General features: G+C 34.8%; 1 protein-coding gene across 1 annotated transcript in view; it reads left to right on the top strand.

The window, feature by feature from the left end:
- Positions 1–19856, top strand: part of LOC100867051 (metabotropic glycine receptor) — a 146016-nt gene that overhangs the window by 105789 nt on the left and 20371 nt on the right. Inside the window, exons 6-8 of the mRNA XM_086906187.1 lie at positions 9942–10010; positions 11854–11963; positions 17782–17996. Coding sequence (XP_086762313.1) covers positions 9942–10010; positions 11854–11963; positions 17782–17996 — 394 coding nt within the window. The remainder of the gene's footprint in view (positions 1–9941; positions 10011–11853; positions 11964–17781; positions 17997–19856) is intronic.

The following is a 19856-nucleotide window of genomic DNA, read 5'->3' as shown; positions in this document are numbered from 1 at the left end:
GCGAGTTATTTATATTTAATTATTTAAAAATAGCAGAAGCACAACTGAAAAATTTCGTTGTTGACGAAATTCAATTATTATTAGTTAAAATATAAAATAAAAGGAAAAAACGAGAAAAAAATAAAAGGATAAAATGAGAAAGAAGGGAAGGGAGCGAAAGGGAAAAATTTTTTCTTCTTGAAGAAACGGATCATGGATTTGGAAAGAAGTGGAAAAAAAAAATAAGAGGGACGGGGCAAGCTTTCTCTCTCGTGCAAGCTTCAAAATAAACACTCGTAACGCTGGTCGTTAGCCGAATAACAAGAAACGGCAACGGGTCGATGGGGTGGAATGGGGAAAAGACGGTGAAATATGCGAAAACCGAGACCCTTTTCTCCCTTTTCTTCCTTTTTTTTTTTTTTTTTTTTTCACTCCCCGTAACGGAACAACCGTTTTGCCCGACACGACGAAACCACTAAGGGAAATTAAGAGCCGAGAGGGAAGAGCGAGTCACGGGGCTGACTGACCTTCTTCGACCAAAAAAAAAAAAAAAAAAAAAAAAAGAAAAAAGAAAAAACATGGCCGTTTCCCTGAAAAATATCAGAATCCCCGCATGCACGAAATGAAATGTCGGTTTCCGAATTAATTCTTGTCGCAACGTTGCCAACGTTGATGATGTTTTCTAAGGGTGATGAAGAAATTTATCACGACACGAGAAGAATTTAGATTTTTCAGAGACCCAGAGTTATTATTTCACGGAACACGTTTGAAATTTCCAACGTTCCATTCGTCGAACGTTGTCGATTCTATTCTATGAAAGATTGATTTTAGATTGATATACAGGAGGAGGAAGAAATTTATTGAAAGAATCTAGATTTTTCTTTTTCTTCTCTTATTTCGAGTTTGAATTGTTCGAATTTTAAGAGAAATTAATAACACAAAACGCCTTCTTCGGGACAAATAAACTTTGGGAGGAAGTTAAATTGTGATTCGATTGAAATACAAATCTTTTATACTCGATTATACAGAAAAGATATTTCAAGAACAAGAACAATTGATCGAATCTTTTTATTTCGAAACATCGTCTATCCAATATTATCAATCGTCTTCCGTTGTATTTTGAAAACGATTTAATTTCTCGAGTTTATATATGAACAAATATAATACACTTGTGTTATTTTAATTCTCTCAAAACATTGTATAATCGTATCATCTCTAAACTCTGTAAGATACGAAAACTTTCTTAAAAAAAGTTCATCAAATCATCCATAAATGGAAGAAAGTCACGTGTTTTATTTTACGAAATTTCATTAAATTTTTGCCTAAATTTCATTATTAATTCTTCGACAAACGTAATAATAGAACACTCTCCGATAACAACTAACCTCTCACTCTTCTTTACAACATTGTTGGAATATATAAAAGGATTGGAAAAAGATCCTATTCTACCACCTATTTCAGCCCGCCTACCTCGATAGATTCTTTTTATTCAATTTCTTCCCTTTCCTCGAGGCCATTCTTTAAAATGTCATAATTCAATCCATCGAGGTCCGATCGTGGATCTTTGAGTGTGACTTGCTTCGTCGAAATCGAGCCAATTAAAAGAAGAAAGCCTCGAGGGGCATAACAATCCAATTTCGAAATCGAATTGAAACTCGTCAAATGCAAGCTCATTGCGGAGAAACTTATCCAAGCGTCGAATCGATTTTCTTCTCTACTCGTGGAAATAGCAAGCCTCTTCTCACAGCAATAAAAAAGGAATATTTGATTAACAAACTTATCGATAACAACGTAGAATAAGAGATTAACTCGAGTTGTATACGATATCTAATCAATGCCTAGTCTTTAATCCTAGCCTAACCCCTATAATTTAGAAATTCTAGAAATCGGACTGAATTATTATCATATATGAATATGGAATGCCTACTCTAGAATTTGGATCAGTTTGTTGACGAATAGAAAGGTTTTTCAAAAATTTGTATTTTACAAATTTGTGAGACAAGAGTTCAGATTGTGGTTGGTTATATAAATGAAGAATAAGGTATCGCGTCTTATTATTTCGAAACGAGATTGTTACGTCGGGTTCACGTTTCATATTTTGCCCGCAGGTTAAGTTTGAGAAGAAAAAAAGAAAGAAAGAAAGAAACATTGACATTCTTGAGAAATAGGATTTATCACCCGGATCCTTGGCAATCTCCAGACGGTACGTGACTTATGAGTTATTCATAAGATTCGGAGAACAGAGAAGAACGCTCCTCGTATCTTCCATGCCCTGGTGACAATCTGCCGCGAAACTCTCGAGTCCATGCATCAAATCCTGCACCAAGAAACCCTTTCAAGAATTTTCTCTTCAAGGTTGACCAATCGTCCCTTCCTGCAAAGAGGAAAGTAACTATCCGCCTTTTATCATCGCAGGCAATGTGACGAGCACACGAGAAGTGATTCATTAAAAGCTCTTCTCGAGAAGCATCAAAGGAGTAGAGTGGAGTAGAGCAACGTTGAAACGTCCCTCCTAACTTTTGCAGACAATTTAAGGGAAGATTTTTATCTTGTTAAATAATAATCCTTATTCGAGATTCATTTTATGCAACAGGGCATTGAAGAACATTGAAACATATCAAAGGGGAAGTTAATTATAAGACAAGAGATGAGAGCAGAGTTGCAAGAGGTGAATGAAGAAGTCTTTCCTCAAATAGAGATGTGTTGTTATTGCTTTCTTATAGTTATCTATTTTCATTAAAAGAGAGAAACATGTCTGTTTCTCAAGATATCTTACATATATATATATAAATAAAAGAAGATGGAATAAACCATTTTTTTATAAAACAGGGCATTGAAGAACATTAAAACATATCAAAGTTAATTATGGGATAAGAGATGTAAGAAGTGAACGAAGAAGTCTTTCTTCAAGTAGAGATGTGTTGTTATATGTTTTCTTATAGTTATCTATTTAAGAGAGAAATATCTGTTTCTCAAAATATCTCTTAGAATGAATAAAAAAGAGAAGAAGAAATATATATGTATATATGTAAAAAAAGATGAAAAAGATAAATAAAACTTTTTTTATGCAATAGGGCATTGAAGAACATTAAAACATATTAAAATGAGAGTTAATAATAGGACCAGGGATAAGAGATGTAAAATATATATGTGTATATAAAAGAAAATGGAATAAATCATTTTTTATGCAACAAAATATTGAAGAACATTAAAACATATCAAAGTTAATTATAGGATAAGAAATGTAAGAAGTGAATGAAGAAGTCTCTCCTTAAGTAGAGATGTATTATTACATATTTTCTTATAGTTATCTATTTTCATTAAAAGAGAGAAATATCTGTTTCTCAAGATATAGAGTGGATAAAATGGATATGTAAAAAAAGATGGAATAAACTTTTTTTTTATGCAACAGAATATTGAAGAACATTAAAACATATCAAAGTTAATTATAGGATAAGAAATGTAAAAAGTGAATGAAGAAGTCTCTCCTTAAGTAAAGATGTATTATTACATATTTTCTTATAGTTATCTATTTTCATTAAAAGAGAGAAATATCTGTTTCTCAAGATATAGAGTGGATAAAATGGATATGTAAAAAAAGATGGAATAAACTTTTTTTTTATGCAACAGAATATTGAAGAACATTAAAACATATCAAAGTTAATTATGGGATAAGAAATGTAAGAAGTGAATGAAGAAGTCTTTCCTGAAGAGATATATTATCATATGTTTTCTTGTAATTATCTATTTTCATCAAAAGAGAGAAACCTGTCTGTTTCCCAAGATATCTCTTGGAACGAATAAAAAACAAGGGAGGAAGAAATATACGTATATGTATGTGTGTGTGTGTGTGTGTGTGTGTATAAAAGAAGATGGAACAAACCATATTTTGCATACCGCAGTGGGGCTAAGAGGGAAGAAAGATTAGAATTAAAAAAACTGGAGGAAAAACAGGGCGCGTTACCGCTAATGAAATACAAAATCCAGCCTCCCAGGCTGGAAGAGAACAACGCGATTCAATCTGTATTAGCAACCCTCCACCCTTATTTCCCTCGAGGTTCGTTACAAAGCAGAGGCTCGATGATGCCGGTATATCCTTCCAATAAACGGAGCTATTCTCCTTAGCGGCAGGGATCTTTTCCCTTTTCCTACCAAAGGTTCTTCTGAAATCAACAGCCACCATCGCGCTTATCGATAAATTCATCGTGCATCCGCGGAGAAATATTTCTAACGCGAATATTCGAAGAGTAATTACAGCTTTTACAGGATATCTCGGTGTTTAATATTTGAGGGAAAGCGATAAAATATTCAATTAATATTGCTCCCCCGCTTCGTTATCGATTCTTTAATTGTAATTTTTATTTATTCTTTTTTTTTTTTTTCATTAATCCCAGAAAGATCGATATTTAGGTCGTTGAAGCTTGTATGTAGAGCAAAAAATTAAAAAAAAAAAAAATAAATGTATTAGTTAATTTTTCCTTAGAAATTAAAAGCGACTTGCTTGTCAATTTTTTATCCATTGCTTAACTTTTGATTAATAATTTTTTTTATTATTATTAAAATCCCAGAAAGATTAGTATTTAAGTAGGTGCGAGTAAAGCTTGCGTGCAAAAAAATTAATAAAAAGAAAATAGAAAGAAATTAAAAGTGAAATAATTTTCTGGAAATTTTTCGAACGAGAAGAAATAACGATCGATCCAACTTGTGCGAAATAATAATATTCGGTTCAATTGCGCAAAACTTATTCGTCTCGTTCTACTCTATTAACTCTTGAAAAGTTTCCACGAAAGGACGCGAGAAAGAAAAGAAAAAGAGAAAAATGAAGCTTACTTTAATTTCCTTCGTTCCTGATTTCGTGCCATCTGTGACTGATTTTTCGCAAAGACAGATATGAAAGGAGTAGAGTCTATCTATACGGTTAAAAATTGCTACGTTTCCAATATCCCACGGCTGGGCTGACTACCGACAGACACGTTCCACTGTAGCCGACGTAACATCGCTACAACGGTCCGACTAATTTTCTTGTGTGTACGTCGAGACGAGGTTGAGTTGATTTTAAACGTTTCCAAGGAACGTTTATTGACGTTTTCATCGCGAATATCTCGAAGAAGGAAAATTTTTCCTCCATCTCTTCGAAAGAGAAAGAAATATTTCCGAATTGGCGGTGGATAAGATTTTTTTTTTCTTTTTTTTTTTTCTCAACCGAGATCGAGAAATTATTTCTTTCGAATTCCATTCCGTGAAATCGATGAATGCTGTTCAAACTGTTCGCACCGCAAATATTTCCTGCCGTGGCAAATATTTAAACGTGGACGGTACACGTTACGGTACACGGTGCACTGTGTGCTCCTCCAATCGTTTCGAATTATACGCCGATTCATATTCGAGTATACACTATAAATCGAGAATCATCCACGGATCAAAATATTTACGAATAATCTCGCGAGAGTATACCAGTTGTTGAGCGATGTAATTAAAACTGCGGATATTTATGCGAATTACAATTTTTTTCCTTTCGATTATGAGATACATTATGGATTTTTTTTTTTTGATAAAGAGGTTGAAGGGTTTATAACACGTTAAATTTTAGAGAAAGAGCGTTTTACGATTGTAGAGAATTTTCTTCTTTTGAATTTTTACTTTTTTTAAAAAATATTTCGATAAAATATTCGACTCGACGAAGGGTCGTGTAATATAATGGAAGCGCCGTATGTGTGGGGAAACGCATGTCTACGAATTATTGTCGAGTTTTTTTGAAAAACTTGGAGCGGAAAGAAAAATTAATCTCAATAAGAAAATGATTAAAAATAGAGAGGAGGGGAGGGAATCAAGAATAATTATATCATTAGAATTGGTTTTTAAAGATATTAAAGGAAATAGAAAAAATAAATATATATATATATATATATATTTACGTTTAATCTCAAAAAGTAATTTATCGAGTAAAGATAAAATTGGAAAATAATTTATGTGTTTAATCGTTTCGTGAGAAGAGAAAAGGTGATAAATTTGCAGAATAGAATTAAAAAAGCGAAGAGTAAATGGCGAAATTTATCAAAAAGATAAAATTTCGTAATTTAAAACAAAAATTGTTAAAATATTTTGTTTAAACGTTCTCGCCCCGTGAAATTCATAGTCTCGATCCATTAGAAAATGAAGCAAAGATGGAAAAATTACCGCGAACGATAATATTTCGTCGAGAATATTACTGGAACTAATCCACTGCGAACAACAAGGGGAATAGCGTTTCGAATGAAGGTAAGCCGTATTTACGTTATTCATAGCTCTTATAGGAAAACTAAAGTGCGCGAACAAATGGGTTATCGCCATTTCCTTACTTCGAGGAAATGAACAGCGCTGAATGGCGCGTTGAAAGACGGGTTCTCGAAAACTATTTCCAGAAAAAATCGAATCGAATTTTTAGAACGAATTTTGTCGAATACAAAATCGAATTGGGCGAATGTTCATCAAAGATCAAATTTCGAGGAAAAATCGAATCGAATTTTCTTTTAGAAGAAATTTTGCTGAAAGTAAAATCGAATTGAGCGAATATTCATCAAAGATAAAATCGAATCGAATTTTCTTTTAGAAGAAATTTTGCCGAATTTTGCAAAATCGAATCGATCCAAAATACGATTCTTGAAATTTTGATGGGAAACTCGATGATACTTTTGAAGAATCTGATCCGAATAGTCGACATTTTTGAATTCTCTAATAACTTTTAATAAATATTGAACAATCTCCAAATTCATTCGTCTCGATTAATTAACATTATAAATTTGAATTCTACAAAAAGGTTCATTATCCGCATATTACTAATAATAATTTCGAAATTTTTGAGTAATTAAAATCGAAAATGAATTCGAGTAAATAAAATTTCTTCAACGCATCTTATCCACACAAGTGTCTCGTTGAAACGCATTAGTTTTTTTCCTCTGACCCGTCACGCGTCGCAGGATTTCCTTTCCTCCCCTCCTTCACCTCCCCAACACGACAAGCGTTTCGCTTCCCTTTGAAGTGGCTTTCCTTTCTTTTTTCCTTTTTTCGGGCTCGTCTACTTTATTTTATTCGAGCGTTACTCTTGTAACGCGAAACATTACGCGTTACGATCCGAAATTTCATTAAAGAGTTCCTTTTCATCTTACTTACCATCTACTATCCGCTGATTAAACGCGTTTTCACCCTCTTCATGTTCAAAACTCATTTTTTTCATCGTGCCTCATTTAAATACGATTTTCTGTTCGTTTTCGAACCCCCTCCTTTATTCAATTTCCTCGCCTTTCTTCCCTTTGCGGTTATATTTTATTAGGAGAAATTCGATAAATTTTATCCCCCTTTGTTAACACCTCCCTCTATTCTATAAAATATAAAACGAAGATTTCTCTTCGTGGTAAGAACTCCTCGCGTTGTTTCATAAATTTTGTAATTTTTCACGCGATGGATAGTCAAAAATCAATCAGATCTTCTAATAAATTTTAACTATGTAAATTGAATTATGCAAGAGGAGTCGCCTGTTTGAAAACGAGATTCCTTCTTTCGAGCGTCTATCTTTCTCCATTGCACAAAAAAATTTCCTGCGAATGTAACACACAACCGAGTTCTAATGTACATTCCATCCGCTATTTCTAATTACAGTGTTCATAACTAACCGATCTTCGTTCACGAAACCTTTACAATCCACCACGACTCGAGCGAAACTTCATCCTGGTTCAATTTCAAAGACTGAACAGGCTCGCGTTTCACCCACTGCATCATCATCATCATCAACAACAACAACAACAACGAAAACCGCGTTGCTTTTAAAATCGAGGCAAGCGAGTTGTGGACGAAATAAAAAATGCAATTTAAATCCCTTCCCTTCCCCCCTATTTTCACCGAACGATAAAATATCGCGACATAGCCCGTAGTCCGACTACCAAGATCCACGAATAATCCACAACAGGGCGAAGGAAGGAATAAATCGTTGGAACGTAAATGGTCGAGCACGCGCGATGATACCACGTGCCGCATGGATATAAATGCTCGGTGACGTTCGAGTGGAGAGTGGTGGCAGGTTGCACGTGTCCCCTCTCCTTCCTTCCTTTCTCCCTCCCCTCCTTCCAGCCACTTTTATTTCGCACGAGCGGCCAGTCGGTCGTAAAATGTTCAGCCCATGTCGCTCGCGAGCCGAGCGAACGAGAGACAGAGAAAACGAGCTCCGTCGATTTTTCATTTTTATTGCGAATTCACTCCCTCCGAAAGATATATGTGTATATATAGCCGCGTTTTTTTAGCCCCAGAGTAATGAGAATACATTTATATAAATATATATATATATATATAAAGAAAGAGCAGGCTGCTTCGAGTTTTATTTTTTCGAGAATCGTAGGCGAGGATCCGGACTGGGCGGCTCTGGCTGTGGTGGCTCTCCCTTGGGGAAAGGAGTGGGGAGAAGTTTTTTGCACTCCTTGGAGCGAGATAAGAGATAAGGAAGGGAGATTAGCTGGAACTCGGAGCTGGTTATCTTTAAACCGCGGTTGCTTTGCGGTGAAAAAATTTTTACCAATTCTACGAATTTTTTAATCTCGTCGACGTGATTAATATTCGAGTAAATATTTTGGTTTGTTCAGGTTAGAGAGTTTCTGTTTATTCGGATATTATTCGGATTGTTATTCGTGTAATATAGAAAATTATTTTTTTGGATAAGGATGGTTTTTAGATCAATTATATTTTTTAAAAGGGATTATATATATATATATGTTTTTATCACTATTTTATACGATTTAAACATTATTTTTAAGAGATATTTCAATTTGAAGTTTGCAACATGAACAATAGAGTATCACTTTGCGTGTTTCTTTTTTTTTTTTTTTTGAAAAAAAATATATATATTTTTTTTAAATAGAGAATATCAAGTTGTATCAAATTGGTAAATAATCTATGATCCTATTTCAAAAATATGTACACATGATTTTTATACATTCTTTGTATCCTACAGAAAAAAAAAAAAAATTACAGAATATGTATTTTTTTGAAATATTTTTATATAACTTTATGTGAAATATTTTTTATTATACAACAATGAAAATCTAAAACAAAAAAAAAAACTAGTAAAACTTTATGCGAAACATTTCTTCACTATGCAACAATGAAAACCGAGAATTGAAAATATCATATTACAAATCTGATTTGACAGACTTACAACTATAATACCGATACGTCTAAAAAAGAAGAATATTTTAAAACAGATCAGAGAACAAGAGAATATTTCTCTTTGCTAAACGGAATCCTGAAAAACGAGAAATCATTCCCAATTCGTGACTGTTGTCCCATCGAATAATCTGAATATTTCACTATATCGCGTATATAGAGAGGATTTTCGAGGGAATCGCGTGACAATACTTTTTCCACTCCTTCCTTGCTCAACTTTGAAATTGAACCGAAGCTTACGAGCTATGATAAAACGAGAAAAGGGGAGGGAAGAATCCCAAAACCGTAGACGGGGGACGATATTAAGTTCAAAAACGAGAGAGATGCTTATCCTTACGTCCTCGGCGCGGATTCGATAAGGATTCGAGAGGGTTGAGAGTCATAGAAATCTTGTCTTGGATTAAGAAGGGAAGGCACAATTGTGCGTCCAAGAAACTTCGGATCGACACTAGTTATTTCTCGTCGAATACAATTCGCCAACTTCCGATTTCGTATTTAATGAACCCAGCCCAGAGTTTCGATAACGTGTCTATCCCTTGCGTATCCCTGTGTCACTGTGAGGCTGAACAGAGTGGAGGGAAACTGCTCTTGGATAATTAAAAATACATTGGATACTTTCTCTACTTTGTCAAGTTTCACCCCCACTTTTTAAAGTGAATCGCTCGTCCACCAGTGGTTCTCAATTGAGAAACTCAAGATTTGTTACAATTTTGTCTGGCGCGTACGATTTCCTTTTTATTCCGAATTTTTAATGGTAATTTTTGCTGTCGCAGGTGGTACGAGCTGCAAGCCCAGTTCTTCTACGAGTCATTGTGCTTGGTGCGTTCTTCATATACTGCACTGTAAGTAGATCACTTTTGTGTTTTGAAAGATCATCTGATAAAACTCTATTGTACATTTTGCATTTTGTTTTTAAGTAATTACATCAAAGAAATTTAAATTAATTAATTAACTTAATTTGATAAAAATTTAATCCAATTTATCTATATACTTAATTTGAACCGATAAACAAAATTCTATTTAATCGTCGATGTCTAATCTAGATCTAATCGAGGCTTAATCGAAGTTTAAATTAAACTTAATTCAAATAACCATAAAAAGTTAAATATAAAAAAAAAAAAAAAAAAAAAAAAAAATTACAATTCAAGAGCTTGTTAAAACACCTATCCCTTTAAATTCTTATATCCCAATGCATTGAATCGAAAGATGTATAATCCAATAAACCTAACCTAAAATTTAACTCGAACCAATAATCTTATTCAATTGTCTAAACTTAATCGAAGTTTAATCGAAGTTCAAATTGAATTTAATCCAAATCTCTTGGATCTAATCCAAAGTTAAAATTAAAGAAAATAGCCAAATGTATCGATTTGTAGGAGAGAGGGAGGGGGGAAATTTACTATACTATAGTAATCATAACCAAATCGTAGAATTTGAGAGCTGTTAAAACGGCAACGGCCGTTTAAATTCTCGTGTCCCGACCCATTGTTGGAACAATTGATAAGTTCGTTTGGAAACCCTTTATCCGGCAATTTGAGCACACTTGCCCCTCGTTCGGCCGTGAAACTGGCGGCACAAAAATGGCGGGATAAAAGCGACGCCAGCGCCGTTGAACGAAAGTTAATCCAATCGTGGCGTGACGCGGCACGCGATTTCGCGTTTCCCTATGAAAAGTATTCTCTCGATATTGGCAATCTATTGGCAATTATACCCACGCGATGCACCGTGAAACGAGAAAGAAAATTTTTCTGCCAACTAAAAGAATGCCGAGTATCGTTCTTTCTCTTCTTTTCTCTCTCTCTCTCTCTCAAACTTTAGATTTTTAGAACATTAACATCGTCGTCGTCGATATTGGATCACGTGCAATCCCGTAATTTCTTTCACTTCCTTTGCAAAATTACTCGACCTTTATTCGAAGCGGTGTCATTTAGCCTTCGTTTTCGTGCTTCAGATTCGTGATATTATTATACAGTGATACAGTCGGTCGCAAAAACTTTTCGTATTATATTTTTAGCTCGATCGAATAACTCGTTTTATTGAAAATTTACGAAGATTGCGAGCCTAGACCATAGAGTTACAGAGTCTAATTTCTTTTTATTAGTGGAACGCCGTTTCGAAAAGGTGAAATTCATTATTGTTCGAGTTTTAATGTTATTTTATAAAACGTAACTTCGTAAATGATTATCTTCTCGTGAAGAACACTTGCAGGCAAAGTTACAAACATAAAAACCGATGAAAATTTTCAAAGAAATTAATCCACGATTTTTCGCAATTTTCATTCGAAATCAAATTTTTCAGTTGGAATCGAATTCTATACGAATCTTAACGTACGAAGATCTCCCACGCGAAAGTTCCACGAACCACAGCACTGAAAACGCTCGGTGTTGAAAGGGAATTCTATTCGATATTCAACATTTTCATCGAATTTTCTTCCCAACCGAAATATATCTCCCCGTATACTTTTCAGCAAACGTGTATAATATAAACATAATCTCTTTATCAAACACGAGCCGTCCGTTTCGACGATGAAGAAGAAAATTTCGATTCCTCGATCAACAAGGGGAAAGGGGGGGGGAACCCATCCAGAGGGAAATTGAATTTCTCTGATGAATCTCTGAGGATACCTTCCTCCTCCGGGTGGAGCGGAATGAATTATGGAAACGGAAATCAATTTCTTTGTTTCAGACGATAGTAATGTACCCCCGTCCAAACGTCATAACCTGCACCGTGCGTGTCTGGCTTCGCGAGATTGGATTTTCCCTCACTTACGGCGCTCTCATGCTCAAGACTTGGCGGTGAGTAAGGTGTAACGATGATAAAAACATTATTTAATTCCGAACGCGGCGTAATATGATCCGCACTCACGAGTTTGCATTTTATTCATAGATCATCCGTGTTTATACTACAATGAAAATTACATAGTTTCATTTTCCTCGTTGAATTGAGCAAAGGTACGATTTTGAGAAGTCTCTTGAACGAAATTCAATATATATAAATAAATAATGATATAATTTAACACTAAACCTACCGACATTTCACGTATACCTACTCCTACTATCAATTGACCGCTGCAAAGAAACATTTGTATATTAATATAGAAAGAGATTTTGGCTAATTGGATGTTAAACAAATATTTTTCTGGTGCTACAGTAATGCGTGATCGGTTATATCTGCACCGAATTTTGTGCTATTGTAAAGTCATGTGGTAACTTTGTATACAAGAAATTCTAAAGGAAAAAATTTGAAAAACGGTCATTTGACCGCGCGCGGTAGATTTAGCGTTAAATTTCTAAAATAGAGCTCTAGAAGCTCAGAAATGAATCTTGTCGAAGGGTATCTTTCCTCCCCAATTCCAAGGAAAAAACCTCAAAGCAGCAGGTTTTCCTTATTTATTTTTTAACAGGGTTTCCCTGTACCCAATCTTCCTCTCAACTAGAAATCCTTTTTCATACAATGGTTCGGCATACAGCATCGAGCCAATTTTCCACAAGCTCGAGAATCTCTTCTTCAACGAGGAGAGTCCGTCCATCCATCCTTCTTTATCCCTCCGTTCCGAAAAGAATCGAAAAGGGATCGTTCGAGAGGTGCATCGTCTCTCCTTATATTCCTCCCTCTTCATCCCCTTCCATGGATTTTCGAGCCGATCAATCTCGATGATCGAAGAGAAAGGATAGAGAGAGGGAGAAAGGTCGACAAGTGTGACAACGTCCTTCTTTTTTTTTTTTTTTTAGAAAATTTCTTTCCACCAGAGTTTCGAGAAACGGTTGCAGGATTTCCGCCCCTCTTTCGACTTCTTTCTTCTTTCGTTTCGAGCAAGCGAATTTGTGAGTCGGGCCACCAGCCTCGACCATGATCTTTTCTTCTTCGTAAATTGTCCGAGCTTGGTTATTAACCCTTTAATCGCGGCTACTTTTAGCGCAGTCGATCTTTTGCTCTGAACGCAAAAAGGAAAAAAAGGGAAAAGGAAATATTTTACTAAAATCAAATCCAAATAATACCAGACGATATAATTAATTTTTATAAATTAGGAAAAGTGTAGGAAGTAAGAGAGTAATCGTACGAGTTGTTATCACAGAAACGTTAAAACCTTAAAATTTATACTAAAACTTCCTTATGTTCGTCAACAGTTTATTGAACACGCCTTTTTCTCGAGGAAGAAGTAAAAGGCTCATCTATATTAGGGAAAGAGAATAGCAGTGAAAATGAAACTTGTACTAGAGCAAAGAAAAACAAATTTTAATTTTAAATTGCATCACCCAAGTGATATTCTACTTATTTTATTTTTATCTTAACGATAAGCCGCACCCTCTATTTTTGATATTAGCAAAAATTATAACACGTTGTTCATAGACCACACCCGCCTCTGGCCGTAATTTTAGTACGTGGTTTATAAACCATACCCGCGGTTAAAGGGTTAAAGAGCTCTCCCCCAGACCGTTAAACACGTCTCGACCCGTTTAGGTGTGCGAGAATTTCTTCACGAAGAGAGGGTTTCTGGATCTCGACAATTATCCGCGAAGCCTTTTTCTTCGATCGAAGCTCGTTGGAATTCGATGATCGTTTTTTTGACAAATATTCCATCGAAGTTTTCGTTTTCTGGATTTTTTGGATAGGGAAGGCAAAGAATAGGGAATGATCGTGGAATCGATTCGAGCAGAAATCGACAGCGAGAAAGAATATTGTATTTAACAAAGGAAATAAAATAGGATTAAATTATAATTACGTGACTTTTATTTCTGAAGGATCTTAATTTATTTAGCTCAATTTGCTCGAATGGAACAATTGTGAGCGAATTCGATTTTGACAAACGAATTGGTCGGAAAGGATAAAAAAATTCGTTAAAATTTGATTTTCATTATATTATATCAGGTTGTGAAATGAATGAAAAGTGTATTTAATAAAGGAAATAGGAAGATCGTGTCGATGCCTTTGTTCCTACTACTACTCTGAGCTCAAAAAAAAAAAGAGGCACGAAGAAAATAGAATCGAAACAGCGATCATGTCCAGTGACACCTGATTGACATACGTAAATGTACAAGATTTCGCAGCTTTCCATATAAATTCAGTATACATGTTAAAAAGAATACCAAGAGTGTTAATATTGTTACAATTTTCCATCCTCTTGCATGTTATTTCACATTATATATATATTGCATATTGAAATTTCTCATCAACATTTTCCAACATACGACATTTTCGCACATATAAACAAGATAAAAGTACAAGAAATTCAAAGAAGCAAAGCATTTTCTATTCGTCTGGATTTCGACGAGTTATTTGGGGAGACAAAGATTACATAAAATTCGATAGTTAGTTCATCTACGAATAAAAAATTCTTTTGAAAAATTTTGCAGAATTTCGTCGAGTTTCGAGAGAAGAAGGCTTCTTCCTCGAGTCATGGGATCTCGTGTCTCTGTCTCAAGTCGCAAGAGGAAAGGTTACTCATATTCCGCGCAATTTCTATACAATATTTCGTGACAGGTTGGAAACTTGGGATCTCGAGCCGAAATTGTCCCTTTTAGCGGGCAAGTTTCAGCAATATCTGAACCGTATACTTTCACCCTGTGTTGTCGGAGCTAACACAATTAACCGGGCCCGAAACTTGCTTGGTTAAACTTGCCCCAACAACCGAGGGGTCCAACTTTCTCTTTCTCCCCGCCGTCCACGCCTCATTCGCCATCCGTGTTTCCGGCATTCTAATGTTATTTAGCGAACTTTGCAGCTTAATCGACGCGCAACTTCCCAAGTTCCAACTTATAATTAACGAAAGTCGATCGCCAGCTCCGGAAGGATCGCCGCGCCCGTTAATCGAGATATTCAAAATTTCATCCCCCTCGTGTCACACACACCCTCCCCTCTCCCTCTTGCTCCCCCTCTTCTTCGCGAAAATTTCGACTCGGGATTATATTCATCGAGAGAATTTATTCTGGACGATCGAGAAATTCAGAATTTCTTCCCCCTCGTTTCACGTCTGTCCGTTCTTCGAGAACAGTCGCCTGGTGAAAATTTCGATTCGTGCAGCTATATTCATTGAGAGAAATTATTTTAAATAATTAAGAAATTCAAAATTTCTTCTCCCTCTTCTTCGAGAGCAGTCGCCTCGTGAAAATTTCGATTTGTGCAGCTATATTCATTCAATCGAATAAGTAATTGAAATAAGAAAAATTTCGAATAAAGTTATTTTTAACTAATTAAAATTGTTATATAATTGATGACAGTTACAATTAATTGCGATTATTATTGTTTTCACGAACAATAAATTGTTAGGGTAACTTATGGAAGTAAGTTTATTCTTAACTTCAATTATTAAATTTTGCCCGTCCTGGAATCCATAAAGCAAATAATAAATATTTTGTGGCTTAGAATTTTTTTAGAGAATTCTTGAATTAACATTTTCTTTTTTTTTTTTTTTTTGATAACCAATCTCTCCCCTTAATTTTAGAACATGTTCTTGCCAGTGAGAGTGAAATGATGCCCGAAGATTCTCGAGATCTTCCTCCTAGTTTTTCAGGAAGAACCTGTTTTAGAACGTTTTCATTTAAAAAAAGAAAATTCCTAAGCCATAAATATTTATTATTACTTAGATTTTATAAATTGAAGATCTGTCAGTAATTGCTCGAAGGATTCCAAGGCTCTGAATGATGGGCAAAATTTGATAGTTGAAATTGCGGATAAAGTCACTTCCATCATTTTAATTTATTATTGTTCAGACAAAAACTGATCAGACAAGAGAAAGAGCGACAATCATCGACGAGACAAAGCGCGTGATCGACACGTTTTCCAAGCAACAAGAAAAGTTAATATTCGCAAGGAGAACCGCCTTTTTCGTGAAAAACAAACTAAGAAGAAGCAAAGTTGTCGCAAAGTATCCTTTAGACGTTAAAGACATTTAGGTCGGTTTCATCCAACACGTCTCCAACTTTCCGCTTGCCCGGCTATTTGAAAATTCGTCGATTCGCTCGTTAGTTCGGACATCCACCCGTTGTTTTACATCAAAGTTACATCATCGATGTTGTTCGAGAATCGATTAATTTCCTAAAAAGCATAGAGAATAGAAGAAACTTTTCCTCTATCGGGAAAAGTTCCAGAGTGGAGCTTATTCGTCGTTAAGGATCGCTTCGAGTGATATTAACTGGGTCAGCACGTAGGTATACACGTGATTAAGAAGATTCCTTGGTCAAACGAACGTTTGCATACAACATCTGTAATCGAACTGTGTTCTTGGCTCGAGTCGAGATCAAGTTTTGTTGTTTCGGTGTACGAATCGACCGATTTAAGTCGGTTAGAATCGACGAAGGAGGAGACTTGGGTTACTTCATCCAGTGACACACAGTCGAGGCCTGTTTGTGAGAACGATTCTCCTTTGATTGGCGCTCAAACAAAGTGAGTCTAGAATTTTAACACTAGACTTTACAAATTATGAGTATATACTTATAAGTGACAAAGATAGACAATCATTGGAAATAATTGGATATATTTAATTTTAATATTTTCATTACGAATAAATATATATCTTTTAAGTTTGACAAAAGCGTTTGTTTTTTATTTTTTAATAATTGCAAAAATATCTTGTCAAGATGTGTCATTATTATTAATAAAAATGATAAATTCGTTATTTCAAGTTCGAAAGATCTATCTGCACATTTTAATCTCTGTGATGGGTTTTAAATTATATTAAAAAAAAAAAAACTTCTCTCTAATTTTATACACGATGTAGATTTCATTTAAAACTTAACGTTCACCTGACATTATGACGTATGATGTCAAATGGATTCCAAGGCGAGTGGTAAAGATCCAGGAAAACTGCCGTTTCCAATTTGTCCGTGTCCTTACCTTTATTGTCACGAGTGCATCCTCTTACGGGAAGAGATTTTTATTCCTGAAGAGATTTCATCCTTTGAGCATGCTCCGTTGACCAGGAAAACGGCCGAGCTACTAAATCTCAAGCACCCTTTTGCTCCTCGAGATGACATTGCTGTCGACTATTTAGGGACCATTTCGTGTTTTTCCATCTCTCTTTCATGTTATTCGACTTTGTCGATGTTTCGAACTCTTTCGTTACATCTATTTAAGTAATAATAATTTAAAAAACTCTGATCCGATTCGACGAAATAGACTCTTTTCTACCCGTTCCTCTCCCACCTTGATTTAATCCTAGAATCAATGCGTGCAATACATATCGTTCGTGAATTTATTTATTTATTTATTCTGTCTGTAATTATCAATCGAGGACAGTCAAGCAAGATTAACAGATATTCCAATATCTGTACGATAAATATTCTGCATTTCACATGTACTACCATTCGTTGCTATTGTCATGTTATAAACCGTGTGTCACATAATATGAGCAAGTAATTACACATTTTCACGTCCAAGCCACAATTGGTGATGAAAGCGTGTCACACTGTGCATCGATCGTTCTCCACTAATAATATACAATAACATACAACAAGAGATATAGAGTAGAAATAGAATCGATGAATTTTATAATATAACCACGTGCGTTACTCTTCGAATTGCCTGTTCCCTAACCTAAAAAAAAAAAAAAGACGTATCCGATTTTTATTTGACGCTGGCTCAAAATCAATCCTTCTCCGGTCGTTTCGGTTGCAGGATATCGGTGATATTTCGCGTGAAGTCGGCGAAAGCTGTGAAAATAACCGATGGCAGCCTTCTAAAGCGGTTGGGCGTCATCGTAATGATATTCAGCGTGTTCCTGAGCATTCGTACATTGGTGGCGCCACCTGTGGTGATAGTGGCGCGAACAGCGGACGATCTGAAAGCTTATCTGTGCCGGACCGACTGGTGGGATCACAGTTTCACCACACGTGAGTACTTTAAACGTTCGAATCAATCATTTTGGATTCCTTTATATATATATATTTTTCTTGTTTTGTTGCTTTGATGAAATACGTTACGTCACGCACGGAAATAGATTTAATCTACTCTTTGATGGAATGATTGGGATTAATTCAGCGTGAAATTACGAGAATGAATTTTAAAGTGGAGAAGATCAAACATGGATAGATATGCTCTCTCGCACTTTGATGGGAAATTTCAGCTAAATTCCATTTAACTCCAACTACTATATTTTATCTTTTAATCAATTTAAGTAACCACGCAAAACTAAATTGAGAATTTACGTTGCGCTAATAATTCGATTTGAATAATTTATTTTTTCTTCTTCTTCTTCTTCTTCTTCTTTTTTAGAAGTAAATCAGAAAATTAGGAAAATTGAATTGGTTAAGCAAATTGAAGATGGAGAATAATTTTGTAAAGGAACGAACAAAGTTTTCTCTGAGAAAAAGTAAGTGGAGAGTCATCGTTCTTTTCCAAAAGATAAATCGACAAATGTTCGTGAACCACGTTAAATGCATGCTCTCGTTTGGAAATTGTTCCTGTTGGCCCGCTATTGGCCGAAAGTTCGCGGTCCTGGTCTCATTATTAAAGGGAAATGGAAGTTCTAAATGGTGAAATGCGACGAAAGAGACGCATAGAGTTTATAATATCGATTCCTCGAAAAGTTTTAACCAAACCAATGCGAAAGATGAATTATTCTCTTTTATCGAAATAATTTCTAAATATCGAGAAATAATAAATCGATTTATTCGAAGGAAAAAAATTATAAATATTCGAAAATTTTATGTATATATATTTTGAAATATCTCGAATTATCTGAAACGATATTATAATAAACGATATATACAATTGAATTGTATCAATTTTCCACTCTAACGTTTTTCATAAATTGTAAGCTATAAATCGTAACATCCCTCTACGAAAAATTAGCCTTCCATCTTTAAAACGATTTAACTAAGAAACTTAATTGGTTTAAAGACGACCATAGGAGAATTTTAATTAAAAGGTTTTATCATTCCGGTGGAATCTCTGCCAAGTATTCACGAAGAGTGCTCGATGAACGATAAATTAATTCGATCGACGATAATCATTCGTCTCCATACTTTTCTCGAGATCTAGAGAGGAGATATTTTTTTTGGAGAAATATACGATCGACCAAGATATTCGTTGGATAAAGATTCAGGTGATCCAATGGACCTCTTTCGGGAATAATGCCAAAGTTTTAACAAGTAGAAGCTTCTTTCAGTTCCTTCTCCTTTGGCCACGATCCAGCATAAAGTATTTCAAATTTAAGGAAGGAATTTTATTAATGTTTCCAACATGGTATTTTGAAAAACTGATGAAACAATAAATTGGTTAGAATTATTTTTAATGGAAAAATTCATACAGGTGATATAGAAGAAATATTCAGAAAAATAGAAGCATGTAGATCGAATGCATCGATCGAAGGATGCATTGTTCCATCTTCCTCATACAAAGAAGAATCTGCTTCGAAGAATTTTGCGAGATTAAAGGATTAGTGTAGGGGGAAGGGGGATGTTACAGTTAAGTTATGCAATTACGATAGGAATATAATATCATGAATTGTTTGAAATGGATTAATAATTTAAGATAGAAATTTTATCCTTCGAAAATTCGAAATTTTATTAACTTAATAAAGAATTATTAATTTTTCAAAAAGTTTCCTTGCAAACGTAAAGAAGAAATTTCCAAAAATTATCCCTGCGTATAATAATTCGAATTTTCCATTCTTTCTAATTCACCAAAATTAAAGAGTTAAAAGAATTTCAAAAGAAATTAAAATTGTTCAAAATTTATTCTTCCTGTAA

Source organism: Apis florea, unplaced genomic scaffold (genome assembly GCF_048593485.1).
Source record: "Apis florea isolate Af1SG1 unplaced genomic scaffold, ASM4859348v1 contig_2492_pilon, whole genome shotgun sequence".
Taxonomy (NCBI): domain Eukaryota; kingdom Metazoa; phylum Arthropoda; class Insecta; order Hymenoptera; family Apidae; genus Apis; species Apis florea.
This window is presented reverse-complemented; position numbering and strand designations above follow the sequence as displayed.